This window comes from Hippocampus guttulatus, chromosome 16 (assembly GCF_054856545.1).
Source record: "Hippocampus guttulatus isolate MCC_2025c chromosome 16, RoL_Hgut_1.0, whole genome shotgun sequence".
In the NCBI taxonomy this organism is placed as follows: Eukaryota; Metazoa; Chordata; class Actinopteri; order Syngnathiformes; family Syngnathidae; genus Hippocampus; species Hippocampus guttulatus.
Window position 1 is genome coordinate 13,857,552 of NC_141276.1, and position 16,054 is coordinate 13,873,605.

The 16,054-nt window shown below is 41.3% G+C and overlaps 1 protein-coding gene across 3 annotated transcripts in view; it reads left to right on the forward strand.

Annotated features, from left to right (window-relative positions):
- The first annotated feature begins 405 nt into the window (after positions 1-405).
- rbfox1 (RNA binding fox-1 homolog 1) overlaps positions 406-16,054 on the forward strand; it is a 191,394-nt gene continuing 175,745 nt past the window's right edge. For all 3 annotated transcript variants that reach the window (XM_086132301.1, XM_086132304.1, XM_086132302.1), the window contains exon 1: positions 406-678. In XM_086132301.1, coding sequence (XP_085988427.1) covers positions 583-678 — 96 coding nt within the window. In that variant the 5' untranslated portion in view covers positions 406-582. The remainder of the gene's footprint in view (positions 679-16,054) is intronic.

Genomic DNA, 16,054 nt, shown 5'->3' on the forward strand with positions numbered 1-16,054 from the left:
TTTTTTGCCCCAAGCGGAATTCGAACCACCGTCTCCCGTATGCCAAACCGATGCCTTACCAACTGAGCTATCTAGCCGCTCATATATATACTGTATACAGTATATATATAACACACACAATTTTGTGCTTCCCTCACGCTTCAGCAATCGCAGTCACATTGACTGCTGGCTTGCAAACACGCACTTGCTCACTCTGTTTCGCTCACACACCGCACGGCCACACACACACACACACACACGCACACACGCACACACTAAGTCAGACTCACATTAAGCATCTCACACAGTCACACCACAGTACAGTGTGCTCTCTCTCACTCTCTCTCTCTCTCTCTCTCTCTCTCTCTCTCTCTCTCTCTCTGCCATCACTCGTTCTGCCTTCTGTGAGCAGAAAGCACTTGGTACTCCACCGTATGGGACTGGCTGCTGCTTCCCTTGAAGCTCCATCTTTCAGATCACTCCCTAGAAGTCATCTATGTTCTTTTTCTCTTTTTTCTTTGCTCATTCTTCACACTTCTTTTCCCTTGCTGCTGAGCAAAAAAACAGGGTTTTGTTGTGTTGTGTTCATCTTGAGGAGGGAACATGCAGCATCCAGGAGGAACATGTGTGGCATTACCCAACGTGGATGCCTGTCCTCAGTTGTCCTGCGCCGCCCTCACCTTTATGTATTTACAGCAGGTGAGTGTGTGTGTGTGTGTGTGTGTGTGTGCGTGCTGTTGGACATGAAAAAAGTAGTATGGAATCGATAAACTCTGCATGAGTTTCAGTGAGCAAAATAACAGAAACAAATATCTAGAAGTGTAATATTGAGCGATGCTCGGCATTGTAATCCACTCTGAGAAGCGTCATTTCATTCTGTGACTGGAATAACTATGTCGAGACAAAGTCTTCACCTCCTCTAATTTGCAAGTGGAGTTTGGTGAAATGTTATTTCCTAGAAAGGTTCTCAGCATCCTGCTCATCCTTGATTCGAGCAAAAAATAAATAAAAATGCAAAGGCGTATTTAAAATGTTTATGGTGCATGATGGGTCGATTTTAATTTGCAGTCTGTAGTTTTCTCAAATAATCAATGTTCAACATATTCAGTTTTGGATGGTATGATGAGGCAAATGAAAGGAAAGGTGGAATTATCGAAAGTGGTCCGATTGTGGATTGACAGTTTGTGAATTTATGTTCTCCAGTGCCCAAATTATTTCGAAATGATTTGCAACAAAAATGCTTGCTTGTTTGTTTTTAACCCTTTAATACACCAATAATTATAAACTGTAACCTGATAACATGATACGCTGTCCACTGTAGTAACCACTGTCCCTGAAAGGGTTAAATATATCTTGGAACATTTGGTGTTGAAGCGTATTAAAAATGTGTTTATTTGATTCAAGTTGATATTTTCTACTTGACAGAGATTGTTGACGGCTGTAAGAACGCATTCTGTGGTTGTACTGTGTACATATTGTGTGTGTTAATGCACCGCATGTCATTTGCAACGGTAGAAACTGATTTTTATGAGTTTATTGATTTGGTTTGTATGTGTAGATCGTGTCCATTTGTGGCTTATATTTTTCACGAGTTATTATTGTTTTTCATTTCATTGTTTCAAATGAATTTTCATTCATTTCCACAACACTATCTATTGGTTTGAATATGCATCATTTTAAATTCCATCTGCCACAAACTGTTCCACCAAATTATGTTTGTTTTTATTCTACCAAAAAAACAAAACAATTAGAAATTTCACCATAATATCATGACCCTTGTGCTTATTTATTGTGTGTGTGTGTGTGTGTGTGTGTGTGTGTGTGTGTGTGTGTGTGTGTGTTATCATTGTATTTCCTTCAAGTGTAAATAAAAAGTGTAAAATGAGACACTTCAAATGCAGCACGATTTCAATGAAGATGGTGTGGAACGTAAACACGGTCGAAACTCAGGGTGTCATTTGTTCCACACCAAATTGGCTGCCTGTGCTGCTGGAAGGCCTCACCATGACTTTGGCCACAAATCAATCATATGCGATAATGAGTCCCAGTAGATGGCGCCATACAGTTTCGCATCCATTACTCATTGTTTTATAGAAATAAAACACTTCCAGTCCCAAAAGATTTTGCGATGTGTGCTGACTCGAACTAAGATGTGTATGTGTGAGTATTTTGGTGCTAACTATAATACTGCAGAAAAGGTGAGCACCATATATGTATGGATCTAATAATATTGAAGTCAAGGAATCATTACTGTGATTCTGCTGGAAATGTAATTAATTACAAAATCGTGAGAATATTTGCATAGTGAGGTGGCAAAGTTTACAAAGGACACATCTTCAAATGTTTGAATTTGCATTTTAATTTTGATGGTTTTATTTTCTGAAAGTGAACCACATCAGTGGATTACAATGACACCAGTACCAGGACATGTGAACCACATCAGTGGATTACAATGACACCAGTACCAGGACATTTACCTTGGAATACTTGTACTGGTTTGCCCATTTTAGAAGGAATATTGAAAAAATAAAAATCATTTCACTGTTGTGAGGGGCATCTATGCACGAATGGTTAGAGGATGAAGCTGTCACATTCTGAGGCAATTTTATTTTACGCGGAAAGTGTAATGATGGGTTCACTCGTCATTCTGCCTCTTGGAAGAATTGAATTCAGACTGACCCTCTCTGGAAAGCCACTTAGAAAGGTTACCGGGGAATGTATTACTCAAAATAATTTATTGACAAAAATACAGGTGCCCTGTAGACAGCAAGCCCAATTGCCTAACATATACAAGTAATGAGGTGCAGCGAGGTTGCTGATGATGTAGTGGTACACACGCCTGACTTGTATGCGGGCAGTGATGGTGTGAATGTGGGTATGTATGATTGTTCGTCTCTATATGTGTCCTCCGACTGCTTGGTAACCAGTTCAGGGGGTAATATGACTTTTGCCTGAAGTCAGCTGGTATAGGCTCCTGTGACCTTCTTCATGATAAGCCATGGATGAAGCACAGCGGCCCAGACATCACAGTTTCGCCAGACTTTTTCTAAATAATATTGTCCACTTCTTTTAGCTTTTGTCATTTCATTCATTTCTCTCTTACATTGACAGTCGCCTACCGTGCCGTCCTTTTGACATAATTGTATTCAACATGTTCTCCCAAATGTGCCAAGTGTCTACTTAAACAACCAATAAAAAGTTTTAAAATTTGAAAACAAGTAACGACTGGCAAACACACACAGGGGGAGCGGTTAAAAGTAATATGTTAAACTGAGTTTAGCTGATCCATGTTGACAAACGTTTGCCATAACTGTAAATTATTACTTATGCTGATTTGAGTGTTTAACATTGTGAGCTATTATTTTTTTAGTATGATAACAAGCTGATTTGCAGCTTGCATTCGCCACCTGCTATTAGAAACTATTATTACATGAGTATAGTATGTGCACGAATTCAAATTCACAGCTGTCTTAAATTAACAGCATTGGTAAATACTGGCAGTATTTGTAATTGTAGATACCCTAATATGCAAAAGATCTTCATATGTTTGTAGTTAGTGCTTCAATATAATAATTATTGTTTTAAAATACAGTAATCCCTCGTTTATCGCGGGTAAGGGGGACCAAAACCACCCGCAATAAACGAAAATCCGCGAAGTAGCGTCCAATTAACATAAACAGGTAAAAAAAAAATTTAAGTCCGCAAACGGTCCGCGAGAAGCTGCAAAACAACGAGTCACATAGAGCAACATATACAGTACTGTACTCCATGTATATGTAAAAAAAAATAAATAATAATTTTGTTTGAAAAAAATCCGCGATGCACTGAACCCGCGATAAACGAACCGCGAAGTAGCGAGGGATCACTGTATTCTGCCTTACGAAAAAACTGAACAATAATTTCAGTACTTTATTCATTCTTGATTAAGAATATAGTTCATATTATGAAACATGGAGGATGTTCTTGGGTGCTTGGTTGAAAACAGATTTTTTTTTTTACCATCACGGGTGTTGGGACTGGGAAATGCCTAATTCTTGAGCCCTAAGTGAAAAAAACAAGTGACTGCCAATTCTTTACTACAGTAAAATCTTTTTTTGTGTGCACTCTGATAACAGTGATAGCTTACACGAATCAGTGCCTCCAACAATGCAATTCTGCTTAGCTTTCGGTGTTGACATGTCTTGCTATATGGTCATAAGTTGCATAATTCCTGTGGCTCATGGATGAGCAACGTCCAGGCACGGTGCTCGGCATACGCTGATCACACAATGCGCATCGGGCACCAACAGACTGTGGGGGAGCACCAAAAAAAATCAAGCTCGTAAAAAACTATAATTGGAATTATAATAACAGTATATCATTTCCAAAAAAGGCTTGGAAAATATGTTAATAAATACCTGTATATGTAATACATATTAACGTAAACTTATTTGCAAGAAAAAATATTAATCTCACGAGCGGACATTTCGTCGGTCTACCTTACCGTCTGTGCTGGAGGCGGTTTCAACTTGAGTGCAGGCCGGCAGACCTGAGAGCAGGAGGTCTGCGCCGCTGTGGAAGTGGATTTAGATCTGCCAAAGTGGCAGTGCACCTTGGACTTTTACCAAAACCAGGATCTGCCGGTATTTGCACTTTGCCGCACATATGTTTTCGACATAAATAGAGCCCTATGAGTCACATGGTGTTACCGTGCAGTCCAGCCATCAGTTTAAATGGAGGATCTTCTTCCAGCCTAGCTGTTGAGTCATTAAAGAAAAAAAAAACCCACAATATGGAGCAAAATTAAGAATGCTTCACTTGCAGACATATTATCTAGTGCTGCAATATTTTCGAGCTGCCACAAATATGCAAATATGATTATGGCCACTGCAACACTGCCATTAACACAATACTTTTTGACTCCTTTTATGAAATATTTTTTTTTCATTGTGTTTCCAAAATGAGTTAGTGTTCATGCAATGAGTTTTCTGACCCAGTTTCCCACCACATTGGCATTGTGGGAATTTGCCTGTGCATTTGGAAAGCGGAAAGAGGGGGGGGGGGGGGGTGCGTGACCGAGCAGAGGCCTGAAGTAGAGGAATATTTTAGCAGCACCCTGAGATGAGAAAAGCTGCATAGCAAAGAGAGAAAATGGCTCCTGCAATCTCACAATTTGTCATCAAACAACTTTATGCCATTAGTCCCATTCTTTTATCCAGCACTTACAGTACATCTGATGTTTGCAGGCTTTGAGAGTGTGCCAGTGTGAGAGTGAGAGCATTTGTTTTTTCATTCACTGTTTACATGTTTCAATTTTTGTTAATATGTTGGCATATTATGTTAGTGTGTTACGTGTGTACATGTTTGTTAGTGCATATTCACTATATCGAAGAGTGCGGCTGTGCTTTGCCTCTCAGCAATAGGGGCCTTTGAAGATTTATGTACTGTACGGTAGTAGAAGGACCATGTTTGCTTCTGGTACTTATTATCCCATTCCAAGGTAATAATATCTTTGGGATTTTTATATAGTTGGTTTTTATTTTGTTTTGAATGTTTTTTTACAACTCCAGTTAGTTTTAAATTCTTTTTTAGAGTAGGTTTGTTCATTTGAATAATTTTATGCTTGGTTTTAGTCTTTAGGCTTTCTTTATTAGTTTTAGAATTAGTTTCAGTTTTTAAAATTTTCTGAGTATTTGTGGAGTGCAGGATTAAAAAAAGGGCATTTAGCATTATAAAATAAACTACACTCCCCGAACAACTATACCTTTGTTTTCTGAAGCGGCAAAGTAATACTGACATAAATACCTATAAAATAACCACCCAAAGCTCATTGAAATTAATTGAACAATATGAAAACTAAGTACATGTTTGCTATTTTATAGGAGTGTAATGTCATGTCAGTTAGTTTTTCATTTTCCAAACCGCTTTATCCACACTAGGGTCGCGGGGGGTGCTGGAGCCTATCCCAGCTGTCTTCGGGCAGTAGGCGGGGGACACCCTGAATCGGTTGCCAGCCAATCGCAGGGCACACAGAGACGAACAACCATCCACAATAACAATTTTAGAGTGTTCAATCAGCCTGCCATGTATGTTTTTGGAATGTGAGAGGAAACCGGAGTACCCAGAGAAAACCCACGCAGGCCCGGGGAGAACATGCAAACTCCACACAGGGAGTTTGCATGGAATTGTATTCTGGAATTGCATGGTATTCTGGAATTGAACCCGATACCTCTGCACTGTGAAGCTGACATGCTAACCACCGGACTACCGGGCCGCCCCAGTTAGTTTTTGTATTTTCAAAATGCACTCATTTTATTTATTTATTTTATTTCGATTGTAGTTGTAGTTATTTCGTTCACTTTCATTAACTACAATAACCTTGATTGGGATGAATCACTAATTAGACTATTTAGCATTTGGTACAGTCATGTTCCAGGGACATCATTACGCAATTAGCATGAGGTCTGTGGTGTTTTAAGGTAAGCTTGCATGATGGCTTAAAATGACACAAGAAGACGATATTGTAAAATTATATTTCCGGAACGTGAATTATTCTCTCATGTTTTAATGTAATTGACAATGTGAAATAGTACTTGTAGCTTGGAGCATGTGAGAGAGCCGATTCATTATGCACACAGAGTCAATACCATGTATGACCATGTATGTGGGAGGAGTTGACACAGAAATACATACCACTTTCTTCACGAGTTAGATGTCTGTCCTTATACCTGTAGTGCCATAGGCAATTATGTGTTTGGAAAATATGTGAGTACAGAAATTGTGTGTGAAACTATTTCTGAGTTGAACTGAGTCTAACAATAATGCGTTGCTTACCCTTGTGTCATTCATTTCTCTCTGAGTGTGTAGTTTTGATTTACTCCCACCTCTCTCGCTCTCACTCACACGCACGCACACACACACACACACACACACACACACACACACACACACACGCACGCACACATTACAATGCATACATACTGTACATACAGTACATTGTATGTCGAGTCAAATAAAAATACAGTGGTACCTCTATTTATGAAATTAATTGGTTCTGGAAGAAATTTCTGAACTAGAATATTATTGAAAAAGCAACATAAAATCATTTGAGCAAATTAGTTAATTCAGGGCAGCCCGGTGATCCAGTAGTTACCACGTCGACCTCACAGTGCAGAGTTGCAGGATTCGATTCCTGCTCCGGCCTCCCTATGTGGAGTTTGCTTGCGTGGGTTTTCTTCGGGTTCTCCAGTTTCCTCCCACATTCTAAAAACATGCATGGCAGGTTAATGGAACACTCTAAATTGTCCCGAGGTGTGAGTGTGAGAGCAAATTGTTGTTCGTCTGTGTGTGCCCTGCGATTGGCTGGCAACCGGTTCAGGGTGTCCCCCGCCTACTTCCGAAGACAGCTGGGATAGGCTCCAGCACCCCTCCCCTTGTGAGGATAGAGCGGATCAGAAAATGGATGGATAGTTATTTCAGAAGTTTGTATCCGTTTGCAAACCTTTCACATTCATCGGTTTCCAAGAAGTAGCTCTGTTGATTGGTGAGCCCTGCTATAATGTAAGTGGTATAATAGCAACAACAGTAAGCAGTGCCTCATTAACAATGGGAAGCATCAGTGCATGAATAGCTGACTGCGACTGTTTTTTTCCACAGTTGGTAGAGTTGTGTCTGTCCATCTAAACCTCATCAGGCTGAAAGGATTTAAATGTGCCTTTGTATTTCTGTTGCTTGGAACAGATTTCACCCTGCTTCTCATAAGACATGCCAGTTTCATTCTTTTGTTTCTATTTTTAGAACAAACATGTTCTATTTATGTCACAAAAAGGAGATGTGTTATGAATTTTCATTCGTCCATGCAGGGGCTTCTACATGCGCCACTGAGCAAAAGGATTGATTTTAGGTTCATTTCACAGTTTCAGAAAATGAACATAGTTGGCCAAAAATGAGCAACAATTTGAAGCACTTATGCTACGGTAGGACCGAATGTGTGCTGAGCATTTTCTGGTGGCATGTTTCCATGTATTGTCAATGCAGTTCATGTGATCAGGCGCGATGCTGCAGCAGGCGGAACGTTCGAAGCGTTCAAAGCAAAAATGTTGTCCTGTCCCCCATTTTGCCAGAATAGACTGAAGTAAACTTTTGGCAGCATTGTGTCAGCAACAGCCAATTGGCCTAAAGAATATACTTATTGCTTCACACACGTGTCCGGAACAAGCATACACACATTTTTATTTTAAACACACGCACACACATATACACACACACACACACACACACATGTACTGTACATACACACACATGCACACACGCACACACACAAACACACATCGTGTGGTGAAATAAAAAGAATGCGGGACAATATCATTGCAGTAAGTGGACGGTCAGCTTTCTTTACCAGCCAGAGGTCAGGACCGAGACACAAAAGGAGCCTTGGAGAATTGGAAACAAGGAAGTTTGAGTATCTTGTGAGTGGACTGAGTTGTTTACAGCTGTCAACCAAGTGAGCATTGAGCAACAAACACAACCATTGCTCATCAGATAGATGGGCAATGTTCAAAAGTTTTTTTTTTTTTTCTGTCGCAGGATGATGAGCCCCTACTCCTGTGTGCTCGAACCAACCCAGATCTAGTCACCCTCGTGAACAAACGCGCGAGACTCGCAGCTCGTGGCGATAGTTCATGTTTGGTCTGAACTAGAGCTGTCAAACGATTAAAATATTTAATCTAATTAAAAAATGCAACTGTCATAATTAACTCAAATGAACAAAAAAATTAATCGTATTTACTCACACATTTTTTATCGTTTCTGAATTTTCTTTTACATTTTTTGTCCTATTTTTCCCAATTTTAATGCTCTCATCAACATGGAATCATGAATCAGTTTTCTATGTGCCAAATGCAAATATTTACTGAAATAACAATTTCGATTTTCAATTTTACATGAACATCTTTCACTTGGAGCAGTTATTCACACATAATCTCTCACACAATATTACTGTCCATCAACAACAGTGAAACATTTTTTTTGTCACACAACAGCTGCTTTAACAGCTTTTTTTATGAAATCAAAACAGAGCAATATAACATTATAAAGTGCACATCTAAGGTAAACTAGTACTCAGCCTATAGTGGATTTAAACCATGGTTGCATACTTCGTTTTTCTCAAGTTTGCTTTGAACACAGCAGTCTGTTTCTGTATGTTTGTTGGAGAATAACGAGACACCGGACACCACTGTTCATTATGTGCCGCTGTATTCAAAACTGCCGGCCGTACAAACAAGCGCACGCACTTCCCCCGTGCTGCTCAGGCAAACCATTCTGAAAGGGGGGGAGTGACTCCCCCTAACACAGTCAGGCTATGTTGATTGTGTTGGTCCTTCTTGCGCGGAAGTCTCTCTACGGTTTTGTGTAGACCTCATTTCGAATGACTACACTTGGTTCGATGACAACACTGGAGACGTTTTATTTTCACTAGGTCGCAACCACTGCAGCGCACTGTCACTGTCAGACGAACACAGAGAAGCTCCACCCGCTCTATTTATATGGACACAGAACACTGTAATCTTCCACACAAAATAGTTCCAAACAAGTAACAATCGCGTCAGTGGCATACATCGTATACCTGTATGATACAGAGAGAGAGAAGAACAGATAACTTTGGTCTTGTCCGTGGAGCAATCTGGCAACTTTTTAAAAGTAAACTTTCCATTCATAAACTCTTTAAGTATCCGTTTTCGGTGTCTCGTGCTGCCGTGGCTGGCAAAACAGACATGGGCGTGGACTTCTGCAGCGCGCTTGTTGTTTTGTTTCTGGTGTATTTATAGAGCAACGTAACATCCGCTTGTGACGTGTGCCGCGTTAATCTCGCGAGAAAAAATTGAATCCCGTTAAAATTCATTTAAATTAATGCCAAAAAAAACGCACTAAACTGACAGCTCTAGTCTTAACCCTTTCAGGGACAGTGATTACTACAATGGACAGCTTATCATGGTATCAGGTACAGGGTGCATGAAAGGGTTAATGTAGAGTTCTAGTACAGAGCAACTTGTACGTGTTACTTCAAAATATGAATTGCACCACAAAAGAAAAATAAATCATGCTGTTCTTCTTTCTAACTCGTAAATAAAAAAGACGATATAAACTCATCTCCAAAAACATTTACAGTGTCTGATACAGAGAATTAAATTTTGCAATTCACATTCTTTATCTCTTTAATTTGTTGATTTTGTATGCGTGTTTCTTGACATGCCTTAAAACCTTTTTGAATTAATGCTTGTTCTAATTTACATTTGCTGGCACCAGATTAAAGAACGACACTATTCAACGCCTCTTCTGTCACATAAGACATCAGAGCGGAATGGCGGCGGAGCGTTAAATGTATGGAATAATTTGCAGGGGTGGAGGATATCTTCTGCACACAGGAAGAAGAAATTGCTTGAAACTAAAATTGGTTTTTACATCAGGAAATATCGGACAATTTTAAAACATATTTGTAGATATTTTTTTTGGTTGGGGGGGTTGTTTGTTTACAATTAGAGGCATGTCTGAAGCTTCTGGAAATAAAAGTAACATTGAAACTTTTATTGTATGTGATTAATTAAATATTTACACACAGAGAAGTGACCCCAACCTTTTTGGTTTCATGGACTGGTATAGACGGGGACATTCTTGTCGTGGGCCGACAACCATTTTCCGACAGGCGGTGGAGCTTTGTGTCGATCACTGACTTTACATTATTGCTTTTAAATTTGCAGTTGTAAAGCACAAAGGTGACAAAGATAACTTTTTACATTTTAACACTTATCACTTATCACATTTTATTAACATCAACATTCAGAACGAAAATAGTGCAATGAACTACTAAAATTGAATCCTTCCGGAATAATGACAATGCCTTAAAATTTAAATACATACCAGTAATCGTTTTGAGGTTATTATCGTATACTGTGTATCACAGGTGCCAAACTCAAGATTTGGCCTGCCATGTAATTTTACGCGGCCCATGAAAACAAAATTTGCGAATCGACTTCTTGCTGGAATACCAAAATTGCAAATTGTTTTTACTTTGAAAAATCTAGAGACATTTCAAGCATTTTTTACTTTCCCAATCCACCTTTAAAATAAATGTAATATTCGAACAATTCTTACTGGTGGCTGAATTCAAAGCTTCACCAGTTTTGTTGTATGTATGTCATATGAGGTGATCCTACGTTTTATTTGGTTTCACAGTCATAATGGCCCTCCAAAGGAAACCGCATCTAAGATGTGAACGCTGACAAAAATGAGTTTGACACTCCTGCTATATATGATGTTTACATCATTGCTACTTGCAAATGATCAAAAGATGACACAGTTGATTTCTGCCTTGGTTGGAGGCTATTTAGGAGCACTTCATTGGCCATTTACGTGGGCAGGTTGTGTCATATTTGCTTGCATTTACTTCCACTTCATCACTTGGGTGTTACTTGTTCAAATGATTCAACAGAATTGCTAGATTACCTTTTTTTTGATGACATACCTTCAATGACTACACGCCGGCCTCGAGATACCGCCACACAAGCAATGGTAAGAAACTCTCTTGTAAAAATAGCTTCATCTTTGAAAGGTGACACCAAGTCATGGCTGCCAATCAGCTGTGCGTTAAGATGCACATTCGGTCATTGTTAGTATTACTTTCTGTTTACTGCTTCTTCTATTTATTGGCAAATTCTTTTTACTGCAACTTGCAAACCAGAGTTAGAAGGAAATGATGGACTTGGTTTGCTTACAATCGCCAACGTTTCCACTGCATCCAAATGACAAAATACAGTGAAACTCCTCTTCAATGAAACCTACATGGGCGAAAATACCCCCTAGTGTGAAAAAATTTTCATGCATGAAAGCCATTCCCACTTTTCTGCTCCCCCTACGACGAGAAGTCCCCCTGTTCCGTTATTCGAAATATTTTTCTCTGCTCTTGCCTCGCAACGAGATTCACTTCAAGGAAAGCAAGCCTTCCGCAAAAGTCTAATCTAAACTCAGCATGCCACAGCGACCTCTACTGCTTCGTTCGGAAATGGCAACAGCAACCACCACGCTGGTTGACACATTTGCAGTAGTCCGGAAGTATTTGTTATTCTTAGTTTCAGACGCAGCACAAATGTTGCATTGCTAAAATGGCTACGAAACGGACCTTTGCAGACCAAGGAGTTAAGAAAAGAAAAGCATTCACGCTTGAAGACAGGATAAAAGTAATAAAAATGAGAGATGGAGGAAGCAAAGTAAAAGACATTATGCAAGAAATTGATGTAAGTGAAAGTGAATGCTGATTCTAAATTTTGCAATTTCTTTCCCGTTTTTTTTCTTTCTACACTGGCTATATGAAGTGTCAACTAAGTGTATGCTCATATTTATGCTCTACGTATTGGAATAAAAATAAAGAGTACCGTATTTTCACGACCATTCGGCGCACCGTATGGTTGGGTGCAGTCTCATTAATGGGTGCTATTTCTGTATTTTACACATAGACAAAACGCACTGTATTATTGGGCGCAATTTTAAAGTGGTAAAACATACGCCAGCTTAAACATACGGCATTCATGCGCGCATGCTAAAAACACGTTAGCTTGAAGCATACGGTAGCATGCCAAGACATACAGATACAAGCTAAAAACACCTTTTTTAAAAAGGCAACGGAAGCAAAACTGAGTTCCGTTGTATTTTATTTAGCCATTGTACAATGTACTCACGTTTTTCGATCAATCATCACCCAGAAATCAATCAAAGTCCTCATCCTCTGTATCAGAATTGAACAATTGTGCAAGTACCGGTAATCCATCAAAAACGCCGTGTTCCCTCTCGTTGTCAGTCACTCTCATTGCCATGTGGCTCCACAGAAATGATGCCGGCTTTGCCAAAAACTCGAACAACAGTGCAAGCAGACACGTTCGTCCAAGCAGCCACAATCCATTCGCAAATTGTGGCGTAACTCGCCCGGCGCTGCCTCTCACTCTTTGTAAAGTCGTGTTTGCCATCGATCATTCATTGTTCCCATGCCGCTCGCAACTTTACTTTGAACGCCCGGTTGATGCCGATGTCCAGCGGTTGGAGTTCTTTAGTCAAGCCTCCGGGAATAACGGCAAGCTCAGAGTTCATTTGCTTGACTTGGTTTTTCACCGCTGCTGTGAGATGGGCACGCATGCCAAAAGCATAACCGATGGCTTGAAGTTTGAACTGAGCTTCGTAGGCCTGTCTCTTTGTAGAATTTATTTTCGGGGGTTCTTAGAAACCAAAACCGAAGTTGTTTTGCAACAATGCACATAGCCACACTCTATACAGGTGTTGGTACCTGCTTGTAGCATCCCTTTAGCGTCCACTTACACGCCCACCCTTCACTCATTGGCGGACTTCTTCCCCGCATGCCTGTCACTCACGTCTGCCTTCTCTCTCTCTCTCTCTCCATATATGTATATATACACGCCCACCCTTCAGTGATTGGCCGACTTCTTTGCCGCATGCCTGTCCACAGTCACTTCCGCCTTTTCTCTATATAAACAGCGTGTCGGCTGTCAGTCAGGTTTTGGAACTCAGCGCATACACAAGACGCTCTGCATCATAAGGCGTCCTGTCCATTTTGGAGAAAATTTAAGACTTTTAATGGCGCCTTATAGTCGTGAAAATACGGTACACATATACTGTACGTTTTTGTGTGCGTGTTTGTGTGTGTGTAGCGACGCCACTCGAGTGAGGCGCGACTCAGCAGTCGATAGTCCGCTGCTCTCCGCTGTGCGTGCATCAGCGCGGACGTGTATGCACACACATATTTTGGCTTCAACCAATCAGTGCTGACGCAACGGACGTTACACATCAAAGAGCTTTGATCTCTTTGAACAGCTAAGCTAGACTAGCCACGACAACAGCTAAGCTACCTGTTGCGGCGTTCCCCAAACCTGATGAACTCTGCGCGGACGACCGAACCAGCGCCTCACGATGTCGTTCATCTCATCAAGACGACCGGTCCCGCCAAGTTCCAGCGTTCTCGACAACTGGCCCCCGCGAAGCTACGGATCGCTGAAGCTGTGTTCTGACCAAATGCTTCAGCTCGGTATCATCCGTGCTTTGAGCAGCTAATGGGCCGTGAGGACACCGACTCCATCGACCGACCATCGTCCGACTCAAACCGGCAGTCGCAGAGCAGCAGTTTCTTTGCTCACGAACAGCGCATTCGCCAATAACACGAGTCCATCCTCACCCGCAATTCCCTCATCGACATCAGCTACCTTCGTTCAACCTCAACTACTGCCCTTCCCGTGCCCACTTCGACCACAACATCATCTACAACTGTTCACTCTTTGATGTCCCGTTCGCCCAGCACTCCGCCACTGACATCATGTCTGGCGCCTTTGTAAAGCCACACCACGCGCAGCGGCCGACGAGTCTGCTTCACCTCCTGTCGGCTATTCTGACCGTTCCGTCATTCCTACGGCTTCCTTCCTTCGTCGCCTACGCTGACTTCGGATCCAGGAGGGGGGCCCTGTAGCGACGCCACTCGAGTGAAGCGCGACTCAGCAGTCGAAAGTCCGCTGCTCTCCGCTGTGCATGCATCAGCGCGGACGTGTACGCACGCACGTCTTTTGGCTTCAACCAATCAGTGCTGACGCAACGGACGTTACACATCAAAGAGCTTTGATCTCTTTGAACAGCTAAGATAGACTTGCCTCGACAACAGCTAAGCTAGTGAGTTGAGACGACACGACGCTCAAGGTCGGACGGACACGCTCTCTCTCCAGTCATCTGTATGTTTCTTTTCTTTTTCTGTAAAAATGCATATATTTTTCTACAAACAACAGCTGTCCTGTCCACGTCTTTCTTCGTTCCACCGGGGTTTAGCCAATGTGGTGATAAAGAGACCAAGAATCTCTTTGTGTGTGTGTGTGTGTGTGTGTGTGTTTTCATCTGAGATAAAATTTGCTACAGTGAAAAGCCCCCTGTTGTGAAAAATGTCTTGCTGCAAACATGATTTCATTGTAGAGGAGTTTCACTGTATTCTCACATCTGGTGACATCATATCACGATTCTCCATCATATGATAATGTAATCACCCAGTCCTACTAATATTGCCCCTCGGAAGGTAATCGATGGGGTTGGGGATTGTGGGTGGCTGACATATAACAACAAAGTCTCTCCGTGCAGTCCGGTACCAAATCAACCGTGAACTGGCGTTTGGGGGCAGGAGATGCTCTCCATAATCTCATTTATAGCAATTCAACTTGCCTCGTTGACACATGGTTTAAAACGAAAAAATATCGAGAGCTAAAAAGCACAGCACAGTGCGATAGCAATATGCTTGGCCAGTTGATCATAGCCTGTGTGTGTGGGGGGGGGCGGGGGGGAGTCTGTTTGTGTGATTAGATTTTGAAGTGGAGGTAATAGAAGGAGCAGTGGTACGTACAAGGTTTGAAATAAACTGGGGCTCGGGCTGATCATATCGTCCCCCATGCCGCATAGTTTCGAAACCCTACCTTTATACGTTTGACACAGTATATTCTCTTCATGCAGCCACAGTTTTTAGGTAGTAGATGCTCATGTTGAAAACTACTTGGATAATATTCAGCTTTATTTGCGATGCATATGTTAAGTGCGTATTCACACCTGCACTGTTCGGTCCCCTTTAAACAGAGCAAGGTTCATTTCCCAAGCTGGTTATTTGGTGCAGGTTGGAAGACACAAACACATCCTTGTGTGGATTCAAACAACTGTATCGAGACTCACTTTTTGAGTTGTGCTTTCAAACGGATCATTGCAGTTCACGTTCTGTGTGACTACAAACTACTGCCGATCTGCACCAAATTCTGTAGACATGCACCTTTTTGGGCTTAACAAGCCACCGTAGCCAGGAATCATGGGGAATAAAATAGACGGTACTGACTCGTAAATGTTGTACTTAAGTGCATACCTAATCCTCTGTCTTCTGTTTCGCCATGCTGTTGGCAGCATCTTGTTGGTTAGGTCACACAGAAAACATTGGCGTGTTACTCCACGCCTTGGCTGCCACTCCCTTGTCATTTATGTCCGATGGGAGCACCAATCGGCACAAAAGAAAAGTCATTATGAT